At 47.0% G+C, this 26,064-nt stretch overlaps 1 protein-coding gene across 4 annotated transcripts in view; it reads right to left on the bottom strand.

The window, feature by feature from the left end:
* Positions 1–26,064, bottom strand: part of SBF2 (SET binding factor 2) — a 2,983,421-nt gene that overhangs the window by 1,505,591 nt on the left and 1,451,766 nt on the right. For all 4 annotated transcript variants that reach the window (XM_069623660.1, XM_069623661.1, XM_069623662.1 and 1 more), the window contains exon 12: positions 21,903–22,031. In XM_069623660.1, the coding sequence (XP_069479761.1) occupies positions 21,903–22,031 (129 nt within the window). The remainder of the gene's footprint in view (positions 1–21,902; positions 22,032–26,064) is intronic.

The following is a 26,064-nucleotide window of genomic DNA, read 5'->3' as shown; positions in this document are numbered from 1 at the left end:
GGGTTGCTACTTCCGCTTCCGGTACCTCCCAGACCTTGGCATACACTGTCTATGGATTTCGTTACCGATCTCCCCAAATCACAAGGTTTTGACTCCATCTGGGTAGTGGTGGACACGTTCACTAAAATGGCTCGTTTTGTTCCTTGTAAAGGTATTCCTTCGGCCCTGGTCTTGGCGGACTTGTTTTTTGAACATGTGTTCATGTTATTTGGTCTCCCTTCGGTCATTATATCCGATCGAGGATCACAGTTCACCTCTCGTTTTTGGAGGTCTTTGACTAAATTGTTGGGCATTGATACCAGGTATTCTTCGGCCTATCATCCTGAGACCGATCGGCAGACCGAAAGGACGAATCAATCCATGGAGCAGTATCTTCGCTGCCTTATATTGCAACACCAGACCTCCTGGTTGGCCGTTTTACGGCTTGCTGAGTTCGCATACAATAACGCGGCTCATTCAGCTACAGGTTTTTCTCCTTTCTACGCCCTCTACGGCCAACATCCCAAGGTCTTGCCTGTCCCCGATGCTTCTATTTCTTCTAATCCTGCGGCCACGACATGTCTTAGGGATCTGTCTGGTGTACATGCTAGTACTGTGGTCCATCTCACTGAAGCAAAGGCTTCTATGAAGGCCCGTGTGGATGGCAAACGTCTAGCTGCTCCTCCTCTGGTGGTGGGTTCTAGGGTCCGGTTGTTTTCACGTCATCTTCGCCTAGTGGGTTGCCGGAAATTGCTGCCTCGCTTTGTCGGCCCGTATGTGATCTCTCAGGTTGTGAATCTGGTGGCTTTTCGTCTAGTGCTTCCTAGTTCTTGGCGTATCCATCCTGTATTCCATGTCTCCCTCCTCAAGCCTTGTCCCGATTCTGTCCGTCTCCGAGCCCCTGTTGCACCAGTGTCCTTGGCCTCTCCTGATGTCTTTGAAGTGTCGGCCATTTTGGGGTCCCGATGGTTTAGGGGTAGGCTCCAGTATCTGGTGGATTGGAAGGGTTACGGCCCGGAGGAGCGTTCCTGGGTTTCCGCCTTGGATCTAGACGCCCCTCGGTTGGTCGCCCGCTTCCATAGGGATCATCCGTCCTGCCCACGGGGTCGTGGGCCGTTGGGGGGGGGGGGGACTATGTTAGGCGATCCTCTGCACACCAGTCCACAACACACCAGAACACTGCTCACATTTCCCCAACATCTCCTTCCACGGTTCGAGGCTCACGTGATTCGGTGAACCCAAAGGACCGAAAACTCCGTACCAGCTATGGTGTACGGGCTCGATTGCAACCCTTTCTGCATTGGCAATTGCCTTGGAGAACATCTAGCAGAAGGGGCGGTGTTACGTCTCCACGTCGATCACGTGATCCAGAGTGGCGTTCCTCACGTGACCTTGGTGGACGTCACATGACCCAGAGACGCACAGTATAAAGGTCTGAGAGACAGAACACTCATTGCTTCTCAGCTGTCTTCAGACCCTGTTTGGCGTTACGTCTTGCTCCTCTGTTGCCTTTGATCACGGAACTCTACCTCAGACTCCTTCGGATACCCCTTTGTACCTTTGCTTGGAACTGTTTACCTGTTGCCGGATTTTGGACTTTACTCTGACTCCTTTGGATCATCCCTTGGTACCTCGCTGAACTCCTACGCCATTTCCCTTCTTGGGATTCAAGTCACGCCTTCACTCCTACAGGTGGCTGATCCTACTTCCACGCTAACCTACGGTTCCACTATTCCAGGGACCGCTGCATCATCTGAGTCTCGAACCTCTCTACTAGGTTTCCTGGGTTTTCCTAACACCAGATAGGTAAGGCCTTTTAGATCCTTTGGTTTACTTGATATGTATTGTGATTGCCTGGTACTTAACCTCGTTCCTTTTTGACAGCAGCATCGGTGTTCCAGAGGTTCCGTGGATCTGGGAAGTCATCTCCCACCTGTGGCCTCAAAGGTCGCACAGCGGGTTTCTTTTTAGTTCCCCTGTGCGTCACTTGGGGACGGGGGGTCTCATCGGTCTACACGACACTCAAGTCAGAACAACAGCGGAGCAGTTGGTAATTACATAGATCGAGATATGGCAACAGAAATGGGACCTCCCTTATGCACAAAACCAACAACTGAAAAGGTAACTACTGTTGACGGTACAGAAATTGCTTCGGGACCAGTAACCCAATGCCCAACAGAATTAACCCTTCTGTGTCAGGATGGACATCAAGAAGCAATCATCTTTGATCACATCAAAGCTCCTCAGTTCCGGTTGATCTTAGGGATGCCATGGTTAGTAACTCACAATCCCCTACAGCCAGAGAACACAGCTGCTCCTTACTGTGAGCAAAATTTCCTTGCACCTGGGAGCACACTTTGATTATTGTAGTAATTACTATTTTTTAAGATTAGTAGGGTGTTCCGCATATACTGTTGACACCTGCTGTGTTTTACTACTTACTGTGAGCCCGTTAGCCTTGCTAACCCAAGATGAGATGGCTCAATATGGGGAGGATCACTCCACAACACAGTAGTATAGCGAGGACGAATGGGAGCAAGAGCATTCCAGCAGGAGACGGAGCTTTCACTCAGTTTTAAAAGGGTGCTAGGAGATTTGCTGTCCCAAGCAGTGCAGAGGGGGTGCAGCCAATTACGAGCATGCTGGACATGCTGAAAGCATGGATGCTTGACAAAGATCAAAGATCCTCAAGGAAGAAGCGGGCGCTTAGCCCCGACGAAGGCACGTCGGCAGGACACCCCCACGCAGAGACTCTTTGACCCCCCCCAGCAAGGAGAGAAAGGTCGACCCGACCCCCAAAAGGCAGACAACCCAGTCACAAGACTAAAGAAGGCCTTCCTAGCAAAGACAGCAGAACACCAGGACAGACCTCCTGCCCTAGGGGTGAATAATTCAGTGGACATAGATGGGGGCCACTCGTCCGACAATGAGGGAGGAGAGGAATAGGACTTCCCGGGGCACCCGACATCAGACACACCGCCCCCCAAAGAGGAGGAGAACACACACGACATGTTCGACCCAGAAACCCCTCCGACATCCCAAGTCCACAGAATAGGTGCCTTCAACCAGGGTGGCGCTATACATGGCGCAGCACTTAAGAAAGCCCCTGGACAAGGAGGTGCGCTCGCACATGAGAGCAGAATGCCCCTGCCCCGAACTACCTGATAAGTTGTCGGATACCCTCGACCTGGACCCGAAGATGGTCACCTTTGTGACAAAGGCCTCCAGGGAAGTTCGCAAGGGCATGGACAGGGCATGGAGGGGATGCCAAGACAAGGTTCTTGATCTGGCCCGTCCATTGGCGAAAATCATGGACCTTCCGGAGAAGGGCAAAGACACCGGGACCCCGGTTGACCCCATTGTCCTAGCCAATTGGGCACAGCGCGCAGTTTGCTTGTTGGGCAATGCCAACTGCGCTCTCTCATCGGAGAGGAGAAGAGGCGTTCTCCTGAAAATTGACTCTAAACTGAGTGACTTAGTGTCCTATGAAGCAGGCCAAGGAGCTAAAAGGTCTACTTTTCGACAAGGCTTTCGCCAAGGAGATGATTCAGTTCGTGGGAACCTACTCCGCCCTCGAGAAATCACAGTTCGATACTGAGGATCTTCTTGTGCTGTGTTTTTTCTGGGACCGGACACCTGCGGGGTCGGTCGCTTGGTCGCTTTGCCTCTCATTGCAGACCCCAAGGTCATCGAACGCAATACTGGGAAGGGAGGAAGCAAGATGCCTTCTTCCCTTCCAGGGCGAGATTCCCGAGAGGTCACAGGCAGAGAGGAGCCTACCAGCAGCCCGGAGCCTCTGGCGGGGAGTACATCCGACAGCCAGGTGGGGGGCAGGACCCTGCAGTTTCTAAGCGCATGGTATACCTTATCCAGCGATGCATGGGTGCGTCACGCAGTAGAGGGGCTGCGCATAGAGTTACTAGGCGATCCTATGCAAGGGCGAAAGCCTCAAGCAATTCACATGCCAACGCTATAAGCGACGCTGCTCCAGAGCGAGTTGGTAAAACTACGGCAAAAGAAAGCAATAGAACGCGAGACTCAGTCAGATCTGGGTTTTTTCAGCAACATGATAAGCCTGAATCCATCTCCTAACAGACCTGCTAGGCTCGGGAGACTGGCTAGCATGTCTGGAACTCAAAGACGCCTATCTGAAGATATCGATAGTGGAACGAGGAAGTGCGGCGATTCAAGAGCCTACCATTCGGTCTCGCCTCAGCGCCTTGGGCCTTCACCAAGCTAATGTGGATAGTAGCCGCAGCCATAAGAGAGGGGGATCCGGATCCCGATATCCCTAGACGTTATCATGGTATTAGGAGCAGACAAGGCCTCCCTAGCCAGCGACGTACGCTGGGTTTCTCTCTGCTGTCCTCCCTAGGGTTCCTGGTGAACCTGGACAAGTCGCAACTGCAGCCAGTGCAAAGCATCACATTTTTGGGGTTTATGATCGATACCGTAAAGGCGACACTAGAGAGCCCGAATCACAAAGTGAGAGCGATCAAGAAGGAGCTCAGAGCGGTTCTAGCGAAGGACACCTCTCTACGGAATCTACCCATGATAGTGGGGCTGCTTGCAGCTTCCATCCAGGCCATATTTCAAGGGCCCCTCCATTACAGGGTGCTACAGCGACTCAAAATCAGGTATCTACAGGGAGGGCTAGGATATCACCAGCTAATTGCACTAGACGACGAGGCAACGTCGGAACTACAATGGTGGTTGCAGAATATGGAGGCCTGGAACGGTCGAGCCATCTTCAGCGACGTTCCAGATTTGATAATAGAGTCCGATGCGAGCAGGTTAGGATGGGGGGCCAGGTGCGAACAAGCAGAGACAGGAGGCAAATGGTCCAAAGACGAATTACATCTTCACATAAACTGTCTCGAATTGTTAGCAGGCTCGGCGGGACCAAACCGAAGATGCTAGCAGAGCTAGCGAAGGATTTCTGGCACTATTGCCTTCAGCATCAGATAGCAGTGGCAGCGGAGTATCTTCCAGGAGCACAGAACGACGTTGCAGACTGGAACTCGTGGTATCGAGCAGATTCCAGCGTTTGGAAGCTACTTCCCCAAGTGTTTCACAGTTTACACGAGGTGTGCGGACCCCTAGATACAGATCTATTTGCATCCAGACTTAACGCACAGACATGCAAGTATTTCAGCTGGAGGATAGACCCGGGAGCAGCAGGCACAGATGCGTTTCTCCAGTCTTGGGCGGGAGCAGTGCACTACGCGTTCCCGCCATTCATCATGATCATGAGGACTCTAGCGAAAGCTTGCAGGGAGCAGGCGGCGTTAGTGTTAGTGGTCCCACTCTGGAAATCCCAGCCCTGGTTTCCAGTAGCGATGGACATTTCCTCAGATTTTCCGAGGATAGTCCTGCATCATCCGGACCTCCTCCTCAACCCATCCGGCCAAGTTCACCCTCTAGTGGAGGCGGGCACCCTACGCCTACTTGCTTGCATAATTTCAGGAAGAGATGGGAACTGCCAGGCATTTTGCAGCTCGCTGTAGATTGTATCAGAGACTCCTGGGCGCCTTCCACAATTAGGAGCTATAGTTCAGCATGGGCGAGTTGGTGTGCAGACCAGCAATTGGATCCCGTTCTGGCACCTGTAGTGCACATTCTTAATTTCCTAGCGGCTAAGTTCCAAGAGGGAGGCGCCTTTAGAACTCTGGGAGCATATAGATCTGCTTTGTCCTCAGGCCATGACAAGGTGGAGGGTAATCCAGTAGGAGAGCATCTAGCAGTTCACAGGCTACTTAGAGGGATCAAATGGAGAAGTCATCCCAAGCCCAAGTACGCAAGCCTATGGGACGTACACTACGTTCTGAAATGGTTTATGAGATGGCCAGAGAACAAGTGCCTTTCTCAATCGCAGCTCTCGGGCAAGTTAGCAATGTTGCTTTGACAGCGTGTCGAAGGGTTTCGGATGTGAAAGCCCTGGAGATAGACAGGAAGATCTTGTACCAGGAGGGAGTAGCATTTACCATAGTACAGAGTAATTTCTCACCCATACTTCCCAAACGATAGAAAACTGAGCGTGGCGCAGTGCATCAAGGACTATGAGGCAGCGACATCGCATATTAGGCCGCCAGGCGTTACTCAGTTGCTGATTGCGCGTAAGAAGCCCTATCACGCGATAGCTACGGCGACAATAGCCAGATGGGTGAGAGAAGTGATGCAATGGGCAGGCATAGATCTAAACGTGTTTGGCGCGCATTCTGTGCGGGGCGCGATGGCTTCTAGAGCGTTTCGGCTGGAGTGTCCCTGCAAGATATAATGAAAGCAGCCGATAGGTCCTCAGAATCCACCTTTAAAACATTCTATTTTAAACCTATGTCAGACATGACTAAGAGTGGTGGTGAGCTTTGAAGAAGCATAATGCTCGCCTCCGTCTTGCAATAGAATGAAGATTGCCCATGCTGATTGCACTGGTCAGTCTTGATTCCATTAAAGACAAGGAGGCAAGCATTATATCCCAACGAGCTGAATGCGAGCGAGTAAATTATTACAGTATGTGTTTGATCTGTATCTCTGCTTTGTGACGAGAATTCACATTCCCACCCTCATGATGCATCCATCTCTCCTACGAGATGAGCAGAAGCCGGCTTAAAAATGACAGCAGCGGCATGCGATGGCGAAGCAAGTTGTCCCGTTGGACCATAGGCTTGTGAAAGACGAGGGATTGGAGTTGTCTTCCAGTGGATTTTAGGAGTTTGGTTCGTTGAGAGTTGACATTGGATTGTGTTGCAGTCAAGAAAGAGAAAAGAACCCAGGGTTGGAGACTCTTCTAGGGGAAGCAGGCACCAGATAGGTAGAGAGTATACAGCCTCTGGACTACAGAGAGGCTCATGGGATCTGCAGTTTTAGGCAGTTCTGAGCCTCAGGGACTAATGTTAAACCTTTAAAATGGAAGTTTTCTTTTTGCTACCTCAAACAGAAAAATATGTTGGTTTAAATGTTTTAAATTTTAAAATGCTGTATTGGTGGCAATAAAGAAAGAAAGACATAATACTTGCCTCCTTGTGTTTCACAGAATCAAGACTGACCAGTGCAATCAGCATGGGCAATCTTCATTATTCTACAGCCTAACATTTCCAGAAAATGCCTTTGTAAAGGCAGGTGACCCCCGCCAGGCGCCAGCCTCGATCAGATCGCAGCCCCTGCACAGAACACAAATGCTGTAATGGTGGCCAAAATGGCTTTGTGGGGGCAGGCGTCTCCTCTCTAAAACAGATCACTCCGCCCGAGCTACACGGCTGCTTGGAACTCATTAAAGCACGTCAAATGGATAAAAAACTAAGCCAAGAAAATACCATGCACCTTGCATACCCCAACAGTCACACACTCCCTACACTACCATCCACCAGGTGATACCTCCTCACAACCCCACGTAACACACATGGCACAATACAAACCACAACAGTACCCCCTAAAAGTGGAACAATATCAACGCTACCACATATCCCTCATCCATTCACCTTGCATGGCCCAACGCCAAACCACAACTGTACCCTCGCTGTACCCGACAGCCCCCAACCTGCTGTAACCAAAAGCAACCAACCAACCCCAAACCTGCTGTCACCAACAGGAACCGACCAACCGTAAACGACAGTCACCATCCTGGCTGTTACCAACAGCCCCTAACCTGCTGTCACCAACTGCAACCGACTGGCTGTATCCAACAGCCCCCCCAACCTGCTGCAACGAACAGCAACTAAACGACTGTAACTAAACAGTTGAAAAATACCCTCACTGCCACGGCACCCAGCTGAACCCACAGTCCCAATGAACCTGCTACACAGCCACAACACATCCCCTACCCGCACCAGAGCCACCTCATGCACCTCACATGAACAAATATCTGTAACGCTCACCTGATATCCTCAGGGATGCCACTCACCCTCTCTGGACCACTCACAATCTTGAACCCTTCCCTGGAATCTGTTCGACTGGGGACTGGGCCTGAAATACAGGATTTCCAGATTTTAACTTTGTCTCTGGTTGCTTGACCCCCACTTCCCTTGAGGACCAACCTTCCCATATGTCCCATCCTTACCTTGTTTTTATGTGTCGTGTGCTCTCCATCCTGCTCTTCGGTGCAGGGGTGCGTTGGTAGATGTGGGTGTTACGTGACCTAGTTGCTTCACTGGTGAGGGACCAATGCGTCTGGGCTTGTAACTCCAGCCTGACAAGGTAGGTTTGTTGATTCTTGGTGAACTGTCCTTTTCTTGTCTCTTGCCCCTTAATAATGTCTTCTCTTCTCACTTAGGTGTTGGAGGGGGTCGGTGATGGTTTCGTGCGGCTTAGGGAAGCCGAGCACTAGCGGTGAGTGAAAGCTCGATGCGCGGCGCTGTTCGCTTTTTCTTGTGCTGACCTATGTCTTTGTCCCTTGCAGGCCCTGCAATGTCCTAGTATGGTCGCCGGCTGAGAGATATGGTGCGGTGAGTAAAGCGCAATGTGTGGCGCCTTCTTGTCCTTTATGTGGTAACCTGTGTTGTCTTTTCCCTTTGTAGGTCGATGGCGTGCTCCGGAGCTGAAGTTACCATGAGCGGCTCAAGTTCAGTTCAGCGTTTGACTCTTCTTGCTGTTTTAGAAGAATCAGTGATACAAGCATGCTTACTAATGTCTTCTCTCTTCATTCTTTTCTTCCCAGGGTGCGGCGTTCTGAGATGGAGAAGACACCGTCGAAATGCTGTCCACAGGACCGGAGGAGCGATGGATAGAAGCAGGATTTTCCTCAAAGTTAAGTGTGATGTTAATGCTGTTCTTGTTCTTTCAGGTACGCGGGATGCGGAGGAAAGGCGAAGGCCTTCAGGAGACCGTTCCGAACACGGTGAGTGTCACGCTGCAGGCACAGAGTAATGCAAAGCGTGTTTCTCTGCCCGGGCGTGGTTTATATATCCTCCAGGTATCCCAGTTATCCCTAGGTCAAACCACACCCAAAAAGCTAGACCGCATAGCTCTGTTCATGGAACTGAGTTATGTGGGGGCACCCATATTGCCCAAAATGCATTACCAAGTCCACAGGCGCCAGGTCTGACTCCAAATGGGTCTCAGATAAGATGGGGAGGCCTTTAAGGACCATGTGGGGGATCGTGGCCTGGCTCCAGTGTTTTGCCTAAGCAGGCTAGGGACAGGGATCATGACAATATCAATACCAACAGCACCGTACCCATGACCCACAATTGACCAATAGCCCACGACTACCACGTGCCTCACATGGCCCCATACCAACACAACTATAGCCAAAGAGTTAAACCATACCAACACTACCACGCACCTCCATGCGCCTGGCTGCAACCAAACAGCCCCCCATTGAACCAACAAAACATACACTGACCCGAACCACCACTTCCATGCACCTGGCTGTAACCAACAGAGCCAACTACACAACTACACACACAACCTACACTCACCAGAATCCCGCTCACACACCTCATGTATGCACAATACCAACACAATCGCGGGCATAACTGACCAAACCCAAAGAGACCCACGCACCTCGCCTGGCCCAATACCAAACCACAACTGTACCGTGCACCCCCATGCACTGCACATTTCCCTGCACCTCCATGCATGGCATGCACCTGGCGGTACCCACGGCCCACAACCTGCTGTAACTGACTGTCATAACCTGGCTATACCAAACAGCCCCTAACATGCTGCACTAACCGCATCCGACAGACTGTAACCGACAGTCATAACCTGGCGGTACCCAGCAGCCCCTTACCTGCTGTAACCAACAGCAACCGACTGGCTGTACCAAACAGTCCCTAACCTGCTCTGACCAACAGCAACCAACTGGCTGTACCCAACAGCCCCTAACCTGCTGCAACTAACAGCATCTTACCGACGGTCATAACCTGGCTGTAACAGACAACCCCTAACCTGCTGTCACCAACAGCAACCAACCGGCTGTAACCACAAGCCCCACTGAATCAACACCACCCACATACGACATACACACACACCAGAACTACCGGCTGCACAGCATGCATGCACCTCAACAATAACAACATGAACCTTACTGCACCACCATCCCCAGTGGAAACATTCACAAACCACACTAACAAACAAATACATATATAATACAGGTAAACATGTATAAATGCATGAATACCCAAAGACACTTGTCATATCCCAACCGCTCCACCTGCATGTACAAACTTGCCACCTGTAAAGAAACACTTTACATGTACATAGAATGTATACACTCCCCGCACCCACATGTCCAAATAGCATCCAGTCCCAAAGGGATGCATGGAATGCCTTGAACCAACACAGACTAACCACTAGTGACCCAACAACCTCAAGTTCAGATTACCCCTAAAAGGAAATTGCAATTTAAAGCACATACAAGCCATGTATGACATCAATGACCAAACACAACATTACAGGCAATAAAAGGGGTACCCGGGCCACCACACGTACACTCACACTCAAACTTCCGACTCAAAACAACATCAACCCATGACCACCCCTATATATCCACCCTAACATAAGAACTACCCAGAGGCCACCACACTTAACAACACAACAACAAAATCACCGGCCTCCCCAAACCCCTGCACCCACCACAAAACTCCTCTCCAACCACCTCCCTCACAGAGCAGATGGAGCACAAAATTTCCTCAGTGATATAACGCCTTCTTTTTCCAAGTTCCGTCCCCCAAATCCACAGGCTTCTTCCTTGCACCAGCTGAGCCCCTAACCTCTTCCTCCACAACCTGAGACATTGCCGCGACTGCTGCAGACTCTACCGTGGCCGCGGCTACCGCCCCCACTGATGCTCTTCCTAACACACTTGAGGCCGCTCCTAGTAGTTCTGCAGTTGCTGCACCTGCCTCCAGCTCCCCGATCCGGCAAGAACCAAGAGGAAAATATTCATTTTGTTCCCCTTTGACTGTCCCCAGTGCCGTCGTCACTCTACCATTCTCATGTGTGCGTTCCACAACGTCCTCGGAACACACGCTGCACACCAACCCAGCGTTGCACTCCAATCGGTCACGCTGGGACCAGGGCCATCGTAAGCACTTTTGGGGCCCTGGGCACAAACATCTTTGGGGCCCCCCTCCACCAAACCAAACAAATTAAGGGATCAAGAATAATGGTTGCACCGCCCACCCCGACCCGTTGCGCTCACAACCTATAGGTTGATATGCTGTCTCGCTGCATAATAAGCACGTTTACTCCCTTTAAGTCCCCTTACCTTCTTCATTCTTGCTCTAATCAGAATGATAAACAAGTAGCATTTGAAGACCAACATTAGCAGTCTACAAATAGGTTACTGGTCTAGTGCATACAGGATAATTGTTATCAATAACATCCAAGAAGGTGTGCAACCTGTAGTATTAATGCAGGACCATATGTAAAAGGTACATGTCACCCATAATAGACATAGAACTCACATTAGCTGCCTCACAGAATGCAAAAGTGCTCATGCATGGACAGAGGAGACCAATTGGAAGGAAGGAGAACGCTACACATACGGTAGCATGGATAGTGGATGCAGATTAGAAGCTACCAGAAAGGTGTCTTTATTCAGACAGATTGAGATTAGAAGTGGGATATGGTTTTCAAATAGTGTTGCCATTAGATATCAAAGGAACAAATGCCTGTAGTGTGGATATGAATATGCTCACTATTAAAGTGAAAGCAACCCTATAGCCAGTGAAACCATAAATAAGTATTTTATGAAGATCATACCATGAGAAGGAAATCATTCTGAAGGGCTGACAATTTTGAAAGGTTTAGGGACTGGTAATATATGATTAAATGAGATGCCCAGGATCACACATTGGTTAAGGGCTGAAGGGGTGAAGCTGGGATTTGTGCCAACACTGCAATTTCTGCATTTGAACACTTTGTTTTAGTTAATGGTAAGAACTGGAAAAGAATCTCATTTTATAAAAATGGACTTGCAATGTACACAAATCTCATTACCAAACATGACCTTTTTTAACAAAATATTATAGAAAGGTTCTATGCAAAATGGGAATGGTTCTAGCTTCATTCTCTCCATCATCAAGGGAAGTATATAAGTACCAGCATACCAATCGATGTGATTTAACAACTGTAATCTGGGTTTGTCTTTTGTATTTTAAAGCTTTAAATACTTCCAAAACAATGGCTTGTGACATTTTTATTTATAAACGTGCATAAAAACTTTTGACTTTTACCAAAAAGCTAACCGTTTTTTGTGTCAAACAAGCAGACCTTGAAATATGCTTGCCTATGGCCTGCAACATCTGGTCCGCACTCTTCAGTCTACCACCCCTTCCACTCAAATGGTCTACATAAGAAGAAAGATCAAGAATGGGCTAAACGATGCCAGAAGCATGCAAGAAGGCAAACCTCACAGAAGACAGCAAAGAAATGTAGGATCTATTCGATGATTTGACCAGGATCACTGTATTGGCAAAGCCAGGATACAAGCATGAACGCTTTTGTTCCATAGTCTTGAATTTGGATACTTATTCACCTCTTGGACTAACAGTTTATGCCATCGTTGGAGGCGATTGCCTAGGTTTTACAACACCTTATCTGAACAAACCAATTTCTAAACCTTCACCATACGGATGACAAGTTAGTTTTTATAGCATTCCCTATCTGGTACAGGTACATTGCTGATGCCAGCAGATGATGTTCTGCAAAACCAAGTACACATGCAGGCAGTTTTATAAACTTCAGACATAGGAAAGGCTCAGCCAGCCTTGCTGGAATATGATATTCTAATTTTGCATATGAACACATATCTCTGCAATGGGTGCTTCACACACTGAACTAACATCTGAACCATTGTCACACTCAATTTATCAATATGCATTTCACTGTTGCCTATTGCACATGATCAACATAATTCCCACAGGAAGGAAATAATGCTACAGAGCTGTGCCACAAGGAACAGAAAAACTATGTATACCACAGTGAACACAGAAAGCAATATATGATGAATTGATCAAGGCAGAATGTACTTGTCAAAACGGAAAGGCAATGGGTTTAAGGACTCAGCAGCACCCCATAAAATATCCTGATGTGTGCTATTTAAGACTGGTTAACAATGTGATCTTCTTCAGATCAGGCATCCTTTTTGGGGACCCCCTCCGAGGTGGGGGCCCTGGGCAAGTGCCCCTTTTGCCCTCCCATAAAGACGTCTCTGGCTGGGATGCCACCAACGTCAACAGCACTTTTTCCTGCCTCTGACAGCAACAACCTCTGTCCCCAGAACTTGCGCCACGCATCACCAAGTCCTGCCGTGCCCCCTTGCGTGACGATATGCTCCTCTCAGCGCCGCCCGGCACAAAAACACTCAAGAAATGCTGCTGCTCCACTGATGTAAATAGCTGGGAATCCAGCCTGTTGCAGCCCCACTCGGCACAAGCCTCCACCGAGGCTACCTCTTCCTCCCTTGCAATCACCAGTCCCGTCACAGCGCCATTCGGCCCTGAACTCCTTTGAGGCTACCTTTGTCTCCCTGTAGGATTGGAGACTACCTCTACCTCCCTGCATGCTCCGACACCACTCGCCCAACAGCACTCATGAACCAGCACTCCTCCGAGGCTACCTCCGCCTCCCTGCCGCTGAGGCTACCTGCGTCTCCCTGCAGGCACAGGCACCACTCGCCCAAGAGAACACCATGGAGCAGTACTTCACTCCGGCACCTCTCGAACCAGGACTCAGTCGACGCTACCTCTGCCTCCCTGCAGTCTCCAGCACTGCTCTGCTCCCGAGAGGCACCGGTGGCTGCGCCACCCGGCCTGCAGCTGCTCTAACACTCGACGTGTCCTCAAGCTCCGGACTCACCCTCCGGGGCTCTGCCTCGCCACCAACACCAGCACCGACAGGATAAACAGTTGCCGTACCACCCCGCTCCACCACTGTTCCAGCTCCAGCCGTGTCCTATGAAACCAGGACACTTTCCTCCAGAGCCCTCTTCTGCAAAAGTTGTCCCCCTGAGTGCGCCTCCTCACACCTCCCGGCCTGCGAGGTACCCTGCTGGATAGGAACGTCTGGTGGCAGTGTCTTCCGTCCGCTGCTCCTCCACAGCAGCTCCTGGTGCTGGAAATCCCACCCTCGTCGCCAGTGATATAACGTGATTGGGGTCCTTCCACCACGCAGCACACAGGAACCAGGTAACTTGTTATTAGTTTATACAGACCAATAGTACAAGTAAGTTCAATAGTATAATTGAAGTATAGACACTGGGCCATCCACCCAGCTCACTCTCCATCTCCAAATGCCACTCCCAGAACCTCTACACTCAAGACTCCACACCCACACAAACATTCCACCCACTGAAGATTCCATAGGACCAACAAACTATGACACAAGGTCCCCAGGGGCTCTGCAAATCGATAAAGTAGTAAAAAAAAGAAAAAAAGCCAATCACAAGTGACGTAATGAAAACAAATAACTTGATGTTTCAATGGGAATCGTTAAATACTGACAGTTTGTCGCTTGTTTGGTTGTACAAGGCAAACCATGTTCGGATCACCAGGGAAATATTTGTTTTCTAGTGCACATCAGCCACAACGATAATTCCAAATATTTGGCGTGGCTAGAAATGGTATTTTAAATAAACAAATATAGGGCAAAATATTATAATCCTTTCAAGGTACACTAATCGCCTCCTGAACCATATCCAGGCGTTACCTTAGGCCAGTGTTAATTTGCTCACAGCAATAACTAGAAAGAAGCTACAAGTGTAAGTAAGAGCATGTTGTGTGTATATTATGGCCTACCTCAAACACAAAGCTGTCGGTCTCCGGCCCCCAACACGCACACAGCCCCAGCACAACATTTCTAGATCTCAGAAGAGTCTTGTACAGTTTGCATCAAAGAACTATTTTTCGAAGTCCCTACTTCAACAAGCATCCAACCGTATGCCAATTATTCTCGAGGAAGCCGAAGATTCTGGAACATTCATTACAGTTGTGGCAAGCAACATTCCCCATCGTTTTAAGAAACAATTTGAAATACTACCCATAAAAAAAGATTTGACCGGCAGTACAGACTATACCATGCAAACCTAGTGACGATGCTTCGAAGGCTGTTGGGATTTTACTGGGAGAAAACATCACTTAGCAGCCTGAGCATGGATGACATGCAATTCTATCTCATCACAAGAGAATGTTGTCTTTCACACAAGGTTCACTTAAAGTGCCCTGCCCAGATAGGTGAAATTCCATATAAAAAGTCATCTACTCGACTTATTACCCTCACATTCCACATGGCTTCACCAGCTCCAGTGAACCTTATGTCCCATACGTCCATTACCCTCTACAGAAGAATGACTGCATGGTTAACTCAGGAATTCACGCTCAGGATATTGCAGTATTACTTGGAATGTAATAGCAGCATTTGCCTTTATGGCCTTAATGTAAGGCAAGGTGAATTCCTCCAATTGAGGAACTCCATCCGTTCCTCATGTTCTATTCTGTGCTGAAGTTGTCTTGGGCATGGAGCCTAGCCCTAGAGGAATTTTTTTTTCCCTTTTAGTTACCAGCTTTCCCATGCGAGCCTAGACAATAAAGAGAAAGATTGCAAGAGGGAGAGAAGGTTATGGGGACAACTGCATCAGATGGCGGTGAGAGAAAGCCGACATACGGTGTGAACCAGTTTTTATTCTCCCCATCTTTTTTAGGCCTTTTAATGTTAAATGTCAAAGAGTATTTATACCACCCGCTGTCACCACAGGAGTGGTCCCATGGCACTCTGGTGGCTCTGAGAGGCAAGGGGGTAGGGTAAGTTTGTAGGACATAGCGGGAGAAAGAGGAAGAGAGTGGTGATGTGCTGTTGGCAGCTTCAGTTTGGTTTGCACCATTCGCTGAGCTTAGGTGTATTTTTCGGTTGGTGTGCTGTTGTGCGGGGATATGTGTGGTTTGTTTTGTGTTGCAGTGTGGTGAAGTGTGTGAGGTTTGTTGTGCTTTGAATGTATGGTTGTGTTTAGTTCAGAGTTTGATAGGTGTATGCAGAGGGGTGAGTTTTCTATTAGTAGGGTTAGTTATAGACATCACTATCTTGGTGCGATGCAAGCTAGATGTTCGCATTCCTGTCTAGATGTGACACCAGCTAATATTCACATTTCTGTCTAGATGTGACATACGCGAATAATTACAATCCTGTCTAGATGTGACAAGCTAATATTCACATTGGTGGGGTGCATTTAAAGGCCCCAAACACAAGTCCTTTTCACATGAAAGGCAGGCATTTAAACACAAACAAAAACGGCATGGCTTTTGTTTTTCAAGTAAAGCTAAAGAGCCAGGTGGAAAGGGGGCTACCTGTCATTACCAATAGACAAGCACCATTTTAATGTACAAAAGAAGGAGGAATCAAAGATCCCGGTCACATGGAAAACAGGATTTTTAAACATTGAAAACAAAAACAGCCTGCACATGTGTGTGCAAATAAAAACAGTTTAAAAAAAATAAAACTGAAAAAATGATTACTGCGCACAGAAAAATTTCAGGAAAACAAAACATGATGTGTGAGTTGACAAAGAGCAATGTATATTATGTTTCACCTACATAACTCCTGTGACATTTAAAGAGCCACTTTGTCTTCATGGAAAACCATTTTCTGGCAATGGTCAAAACTTCGCAAAGGAAAACTCCCACTCTCAGCCTGGATGTCACATCTCCCATCTAATGACCACCCACAATAGAATTTCCTGCTGAAAGTGTTGAAAGCCCAGTGTTCCCCAGACTTGCTGACTCTGAAGGCAGTTATTGCAGGATAGGTTCCCCTTGGCTGGAGCATGACTAAAAGGTGTGAAGAATGGAGGTACCTACTTCAAAGAGCAAACTACCAACTTCAAAGAGACTCACAGGCAGGCCCTGGGAGCGAGCTGGCTGTGCTGGATGAAGCAGACCTCCCATTTGCTGAACATGAACATTCACAATTAATTCAAAAGGACTATTATCCTTTAAGCCTATGTCGCAGTAGCCATACTGTTATTGATTTCATTTTCGTACAATTTTTTATTGAATTTCCAGGCGATTTGGGGGATATAAAATGCATCTTCCTGTGACTCTGGGAACTGTAATGGCTAGTTAGACTAGGTTTCTGGCTGGTCTGAACAGGTTTCAAATGTGAGTTGGTGAGCAGATGGAAAATGAAATTAGGGATATGCTTAATAACTTACATATTCATTACTGTTGTACTTTTTATGGAAACGGCAGAAATATGCCACATGGCCATGCTACATCGTATACATTTGTCAGTCGGCTTATCTAATTCTCCATGATCAGCTAAAACAGAAACTGTGTTTAGTATGGAAGTTGCTAGTAAAATTATGAATTTGTGATACATAAATAATTTTTGCAAAAACGTTTAAAGGAGAACAAAGGATGACAAATAGCAATTGCCATATGTTGCTGCAGTCCCATAAACCAATCGTGACTTGAAGGCAGGGTTGGGAGGAGAGAGAGAGGGGTAACTGTCCAATCCCAGTGGCAGGGATTATTGCAGGGTACTTGCCCAAGATTGTAAAATTGGTGATGTCATTTCTGCTATATACGGGGGACTGCACTAGGACGGACACAAAAAAATGGGGCGACTTAAAAAGGAGAATGGCAGGGCTGTAAGGAGACACCAGAGGAGATTGCTGAGAGTGCATCTGGGTGGAGCTGTCCATTTCCAGGAAGGCCTCGAAGGTGACTGGGTCCTGTGGTGGAGAGCGGGAGGCCATCTTTTAGAGTGGAGTGACCAGACCCCTGCCCTATCTTTCCAGAGTGTCCTGAGATGCCACTGGCTTTCCTGAACCTTAAACAGAGGATTGCTATGTAAGTAGAACTAGGCCGTGGACAACTAAAAGGTGGTGGGAGTCTGCTTGTCTTGAATCCTTTCCCTTTATAGTGTGTGGGGTGGCAAGACTCTGTAGATCCTTAGCCTATGTAACGAAAAATATTAATTTAATTAATTCCCCATTTGGCAGAACACTACGGGGTGAATTTTGTTAAAATCTGAAATTAGAGCTCACTTCCCAGTGTGCACTGAAAACTATAGCCTATAATTTAAATGGGTAATTCTTGTTGTCCAGCTGACCCAGACTTCTTTAGGGTAGCAGGGTTTCTTTGTTCCAGCTTCCCCAACAGAGGCCTTTCGGGTAAGGGGGGTCTGAAATCCAAAATTCTCCAAAGCATTCAAATGTTTGTCTGTCTTCCCAAAATAAACCAAAGCAATGGGGGTGGGGGGTCTGAAAAACAAAGCGATTAATCACCCTGTGTTTATTTTAAACCAAAGGTTTGGGGTGAAATTATATAATTGATCAGTGTAATTATTTTTGGAAGTGAGATTTACAGAAAGGGAAGAATTGTGTCTGTGTTCTTTATAACTCACTTGTGTGATTTATTTATGCTGAGCGAAGTTGATTATGTTGTGCCACGGATAAAGTGGAGTTTTTGATATTTTCATGCTAATTTCTATTGCCGTTTATTTAAAGAAATACCAATACATTTCCTGTACACCGGCCTGGTTCTTGGCTCATGGTTAACTCAGGGGAGAGGAATCCAAGGGCCATGATGTCATGACCACTGTGAGGGGGCATAAGTTGTGCCACAAGCAGGCTCCCACCAGAACCCTGAGGGCCTTAAAACCACTGCAAAAGGGCTTCTGCAGCCAGTCTTGGCGCCTTTGGCACCAGGCCCATATGTAGGAAGGAAGGGCTGTTCAAACCAGGTCCCAATTATGTACATGGGCCATTAAATCCAACATGGAAGCACCCACACAGTCTAGTTCTAAGGACCAAGCCATGCGGTCTAGTGTTTTGGGTGTGGCAGGCCTGGAACTACTTTCCCTGGGAGTACTTTACCTGGGCTGTATAAACCACACCCTGACTGCAGAACACGCTTCGTGTTATTCTGCAACCAGCAGCGTGACGCTCACAGTGTCCAGCTCCTGGTCTTCAGCATCTTCCTGTAATCCTGCAAGAAAAAGATTATTCTGTTTTACCTGAGAAAACACCATGCAGCACTCAGCATCTCAACTGGGCTGCAATCTGTGGAAACCGAGAGAAGAAGATCACTCATCTGTAAGTACTAGCTTAAGGACTTCTGGCGAACCGCAACCACAGCTGCTGTTCAAACATTGCGACCTGCAATAACGAGAAAGGGAAAAACAATATTAGAACGCGCGCTTCCATAACATCGAATTCCATCAGTCTTACCTGAATTCCATCGCACTACGCCACGCTTCCTTCGGAGCACCACAGCAGCAAAGGAAAATAGACATATTCAGGTTCGCTTTCAATATTAAACAACCGCACATCGCTGTACTTACCTTAACGGATTCCGGGGGCCTGTTTTTCATCGTGCTCTCATCCACTTGCAGCACCACAGTGGCCTGTGAGGAGAAGAAGAAGAAAACACAGGTTAGCTTTAAAAGACAATAAAGGCGCTGCGCTTCGCGTATTCTCTTACCTAGAAACGTGCCTCTCCATCCGGCACGCCAGCATCAAGACCTTTGCACCTGAAAAGAAGGCGATAAATGCATTAACGAACTCCCACCATAAACAGAACAAAGACTTACAATTAACAAACCTACCTTCCTACCAGCAGATTCGGGGTCACAGCAGGCCTGGGCCCAAGGAAGGCATACTGCACCAGTGAAGCAACTCGGGCAGCTCGCCAACAAATGTCAAGCGCCCCTGCACAAGAAACGCAGGACGCATAGCTCACCCTACAAATAACTAAGGTGAGAAAAGAACCCTGCGGGAAGGGAATCGGTCAGCGGGAGGTGGGAGATTCACCCATTAGAGACAGTTATCACAAATCCTCCCTTCTGTAATTGTAGATATATTATTCAGCACTGGGCAACTATGCATCCAGGGTTCCAGATCTCAGAGCCTTCCAGACACCCCCGGGGATATCAGGTGAGCGTAACACATGATATGTGTCTAAGATAGGGCTAAAATGGAACCGGTAAACAGTTTGTTGAATAACCACTTGAGTGGGGAGGGAAAGGACTCCCTGTGTTGAGGGTGGCTTCTCAATAAACTGTTACACATTTTTAAGTACAATGAACTGCACTCTTGACGGTAGTTTTAGTCCTCAGAGCCCCAAACATATGAAATAAATGAAATAGCACAAGACCCAGGCAAATGCCATGTATGACGGGAGTTGTAGCCCTAAGACTCGATATTGTGAGAAGTGAAGTGGAACATTCCCCAAACAAGTGCACCCTTGATGGAGTGTTAGTCCTGAGACTCCCCAACGTGCGTCAAAGGAAGCAGCAAGCAGACCAGACAACACTACTTGAGGGGATTTGTTCTGCTGAGACTCCTAGCAGTGAACACCACTGGAACACTAACCCTGACACCTGCCCAATATGTTAACCAATAGAAGTGGCATGTTAACCAAACAAATGAATTGAAAATACAGTGCTGACAAGAACTAAAGAGAACCGACTTTAGAAGGTATGGTGCATTGATAATTAAGTGCACTTAACTGATGGGAACTTGGGTTTCCTACCTCCCCTATGACAAGTTAAACCGAAGAGGACTAAGAGTAGAATGTGGGGTGTATTGAACAAAGAAATATATAGTCTATGGAGAGCAGTGGTTCGAAGGCCCACAAAAATATTGGTTTATGAGCTTGTCATCAGGAATAAAGCCATTCCCCCACAATTCCCATGTCCTCCCCCACGTCTCAATCCCCCTTGAAAAATCCAAAATGCCCATGATCAAGTCTAACGTTTACACCTGATCTCACACACACATGTAGGTAGCACACTTAAGTGCTGTTTGCCAAATTCCTGAGCTATCATTACCAACATCAAAACATCCCACAGGTGGCCATACTCTGTCTCATAGATATGATATATATGACAAGTCATTTATAACTTGCCTGTACACCAGTGTTTCTAGGCACAAGGAGCCTGGGATACTTAGAGGTGTGTCAAGTGCAGAATAACAGAGCACCCCCCCAAATTCAACTAAGACATCCACTTCATAGAACCATCATGCATGCACTTGTAATGCCTACTTTATCACCTTACAATTTTTAAACCCCGTCCCGACTATTCTATCCCATCTCCAATCAGATTGAGTGGCATTCTAGAAAGAGGGGTAAATGTCTTCTATTACACCCTCCTACAGTTGATGAAAGAAACCGGGTGTCTTCCCGGGTGCCCCAGTTAAATTATGTACACCTCCTGAGGAACTCAAGCTCTATATGTCTGATTGTTATGGTTGGCGTTTCACTTTACTGCTTTGCTTTTGACTAAAAGGCATACAAGAACATTCAGGTACAAGGATTTGATTAGTGATCCAAAGAAATGCAATTATATAGCATTTTGAAACCAAACCTTTTCTTTAGTAAAGATGTCCAATTTTAAGGAGGTTGTCCAAAAGTAATGCTTATTGTTCCTTATGAAGCCCTGAAACTCCTCGGCACCGTGGGCTCCATAGATGTATGACCACTAATACTGCCCACTGATCGAGTATTCCCAAAAATAGTGTTGCATCGGTTGCACGTATAGGTGTGTTGTGTCTAAGCACCAAAGGCAAATGCACTGCAGGACAGCTTTTAAATCATGGCAAGCTCAGCAGTTCACATAACTACTGGGCAGATGCCCAGGCCCCTCAATGCAGGAAAACAGCCAACCAAGTATAAGGCCAATGGAGGAGAACAAACTCAGCTAACAGCCGGTCAAACTAAAGAGGGGTACATGGGTTGGGTGGGAATAAAACGTGTGGGTTGGCCATGCATAATCTCGAGCCACTCATTCTTTATGCTGCCCAACGTTCTACCACCCCCTCACAAAGCTGGAGAGAACATCCTGCGATAAGAAAGATAACTAGGATGATGAAATACCATGCATGAATCTTTCTAGAAGCAAGCTTCTCATAGGTCACAAGGTTACATTCAAAGTGAAAAACAGGATTCAATAGCCAGTCAACTGTATATATTCTGTAAAAGTACCTCATCAAAAAGATCACATGATCGGTAAGGAGGTCCCCTTTCAGACACAAATCCAGCAAAAGCCATGCCATTGAGAACTTTAGTGAGGAAATCGTTCTCGACTAATCCACGCTGTCCCAAGAAGGCTGCCTGCAATGACAGAACAACGTATTACTTCCAAACAGATAAGATTAGTAGGTCAGTTATTTTAAGAAAAACAAAGTGCTGTCACAGTGCAGAGACCAAAATCGTGATTGCCATCTACATTTGAAAAGAAAACATTTTGAATGTATTGGGTCCCTCAATTTTCGAATTATTTTTATGTTTCAGTCCCCAATACATCTATTTTCCAACCAACACAAAGCATTGAAAAAGAATTTCTGAAATATGCAATCCAGCCCTTCAATCCTCTCCCCGCCTTTTCGCTCCATATGATTTAACTACATGCATATTCAAAATTATTTGGTAACATTTGTTCTCGACAAAGGAAGGACTGCATTCTAAAGTTAATAGCAGATGTAGTGCATATCTGGCACACAACAGGCTTTAGGTAGCTTTCTACAGGTGTCTTAATTCCCCACTCCCAGTGCAGTGAATGGCCGGCTAACCAAGGGAAATTTGAAAAGGGATTGGAACTGGACATGTCAAATGATAGAGAAGTAGAGGTTCAGATCCATTTGATCCCACCCTTTCCAGGTCCCGTCCAATCCATAAAGCACAAGGACAGATATTTGTGTACCAATGCAAATAGAACATTCCATTGCTGCGAGGACCACAATCTTGAGAGAAGTGAACTGAACAGCTTTTTTTGGCAGATGGGGACAGAATGTGTTGTGTGTGGATTGTATAAACAGCACTTGCGCAACTCATTTATATCCCCTTCCTCAAGAGGCTTACTTGTCGCCTAGTGGTACCCTTGACAGTTTAGAGCACTGTTATGGAACTGAAGTGCATTGGGCGTTCCTTCGAAGATTTCATATTCCTTTGGTCTAATACCACTTGAGAATTCCCAGCATCTCTATTTGGAGTTCAACTGAGCTTTCAAGCTAGTAGATGTGTGCTAGAGTGGAAGACTCAGCTCTTTGAATGGCTTCCTATTCAGTATGCCTAAGGGATTATAGCAAATGTTACCCGAGGGTTTACAGTGTTTGGAAACGCTTTCCAGCTAGCCGGTGTTGGTTGGGGAAGGGTTGGGTAGTGGTGTTGATTGAGGGTGTGTGTTTATGTTCCAAATATGTTTTTGGATTAAAAAAAAATTAAGATATCTAGAGTCCCAAGAACCACTCAGGGGCTTAGTGCATATCAGCTCCTGGAAGCATGCCTAGTTGATGTTGCAGATAAAATGGCCAATCTGAAAATTACTTAGAATGTGGAAAACCAACTAAGTGGTGGTGGTCCTTATCATTTGGAGAATTGTGCAGTAGGTTTTAAACGCCTGCTTTATTGAGATAAGTAAAGTAAATATTATCTAAGATACTCTTTTCTGTAGCATGTCTTTGCATCAATGTAAAAGTAATATTTTTAAGTATTTGTTTTTAATGGGAAGACGAATAAGGACTGGATAAAGGCAAAGGGGGGGCGTGGGTGGTTTCCACTGTTTCAAAATACAAAAATATCCCAGAAAACGATAGTACTTAAACATTATCAATGTTTAGCCAGGCAAAGACCGGCATTCTAAGCACAGATCAAACAAGCATTGCCAATGCCAACATGTTTGGCCTTTGTGTAGGCATGAGATATGCATTTTCCATGCAGTGCCACAGTGGTATTAACTGGCCAACGATGGTGGCAGTTGTAAAATGGTGTGAGCTCTTTGGCATATAATAGCAGTGCCTGACAAATGCCTAATACTTATACACATGCCAAATGGACATGCAGCATGCTTATAAATCGAGTGGCTAAAGGCACATCAGGTTAAGCCATTTTTATTACACCAGTACAGTGTTTACAGCTCCAATTATGTCAAATTATGCACGCCCCCAGGAACTGCCCTAGCAAGTGCCTGTTGAGCCTGGAAGAGCTCGGAAGAGCTCGGAAGAATCTCCTCCTATTTCAGCTCTTGGACTTTACAACATGCGTTTATATGCGCCGTCTCTTCAGAGAATATGTTTTGTAGAAGCTCTGCCCCTCATTTCCACTACATAAGGCCCTTAGGAAGTGCCCTAGCAAATGCTACACATCAGCCTCAAGGGGGAGACCATCAAATGGGAGAGCAGCAGCCGCTACCTCGGTGTGACCCTGGACAGCAAACAACTGGAAAAGCCATATCGAGAATACTCAGCAGAAGGCAACAGGAAAGATGGCAGCGCTGTACCCACTCGTGAAGACCAAGTCCATGCCCCTCTGGACAAAGATCAACATCTACAAGGCGATCATCAGACCAACCTTGACGTATGCCTCCCCAGCATGGATGACCTGCCATGAGCAACACCGGAAGAATCTTCAGATAGTCCAGAACAAGGCCCTGCGGATATCGTCTGGAGCTCCAATCTTCACAAAGATAGCAGACCTTCACAGAGACCTGGACATCGAGATGTTGGACGAACATCTAGCGAAGCAGAGTAAGAACTTCTGCCAAGGACTGGATCAGAACCCGAACCCTCTGATCAGAACACTCATTGCCACCACTGCAAACCCCTTCGACCGCTACCCGCAGCCCATCACTGTGAAGACCCTGTGAAACCAGCCCTACTGTGACAAGACCACACAGATCAAGAAGAATACAAACCCACAACTACATACTCAACCGGAGAAGATGGAGTAATGAGGCTCAAGCCTCGGTATCCAAAAATCACAGCAGATGGATACAAATCTATCAGCAAGTAGAAGAAGAAGCGGCCTAGCAAATGCCTATTGAGCCTGCAAGAGCTCAGAAGAATCTCCTCCTATTTCAGCTCTTGGACTTTATATTGCGCCTTCTCGTCAGAGGATACAGTGTGTCTTGTTTATTTGGACTCAACAATATTTATTGAAGTCTCTGTTTGGACTTTGTTTGCTTATACTTTAAACAGAAAACGTACGTGCTTTTTTGTTTCTCTTGCCAGTTTTGTAGAAGCTCTGCCCCTCATTACCTCATTTCCACTGCATAAGGCACAGGCACGCGCGCCCACAGGAAGTACCATCGCAAGTACCTGTTGAGCCTGTTTGGCTCTGGGCCGCGCAATGGCAGTACAGCTCTATTAATCCGTGCTTAATCTTAGTGGCTCAATTAATGGTGAGACTCATCCCGTGCATTCCATTCTGGTTTAGGTGTTCACATTATTTACACTTATGTGTGCTGTGTTTGTTAGGATACCAGATCCTGTTCAACTGCACCCCCTCTGTTGTAAATGCTAAGGTAACGTATGTTTGATATTTCACTTGTTCAACTAACGATTATCATTGTATAACGCCACTACATAGAAAAACTCTTCATGGCGTTTTAATTCAATTCATTTTCATTTCGCCTTTGTGCCTAGCATACCACTGTTACTTTTGTTCCTAAGTGTATTTCAAACATAAGTTACCTTCGCGCATGGTGCACTGATCAGCTATTGTTTATTTGTATCAGGTGTATTTCCAAGCATCAACTCTGGTACTAGAACTCGTCCTCGCTAGGGTCTGCCCTAGGGTAATAGTGGATTGGCACTATCATGTGTAATGACGCTACTCGTTGACACAAACCGCAATTACTGTTGCCTTGATAAAGCAAACATATTTAGTGGAATATTCAGCTGACCATGGTATGAGGACTACGAAGTTGCAAATATATTTGTGTGCCATCTTAAGCAAGCGATGCGATGATGCAAAATTCTATAATAGTGCAGCCTCCTTTGAATTCGAATAATCCAGGTAGTACTGCTCCTCCTAATCTTCAGGGATTGGCCGTTTCAGGGAGTTTCTTACCTCTCACACCTCCAATCCCCTCTATTGAATCTTGTATTTGTGTTGAGGCATTGTCTCTTGCTGATATGGCCCTACGCCTAATTTTGTCCTCTGATGTATTGCCCTGCTCTGCTAACGCTAGCCAAGAGATGCAATTAGGGAATATCAATGAGCAGGACCAATTACGCTCTAGTGAAACGACCAACTCTTCTCCCGATGCGATCCATCCTCGTGTCAGTCAATTTGACTCTGAACCAACAGATATCTCTTTATTGGCACCCCCTGTTAAGGCAGAGTGGGGAAAGGATATTTGCCTCTC

This window comes from Ambystoma mexicanum, chromosome 11 (genome assembly GCF_040938575.1).
Source record: "Ambystoma mexicanum isolate Mex_15411 chromosome 11, UKY_AmexF1_1, whole genome shotgun sequence".
Taxonomy (NCBI): domain Eukaryota; kingdom Metazoa; phylum Chordata; class Amphibia; order Caudata; family Ambystomatidae; genus Ambystoma; species Ambystoma mexicanum.
This window is presented reverse-complemented; position numbering and strand designations above follow the sequence as displayed.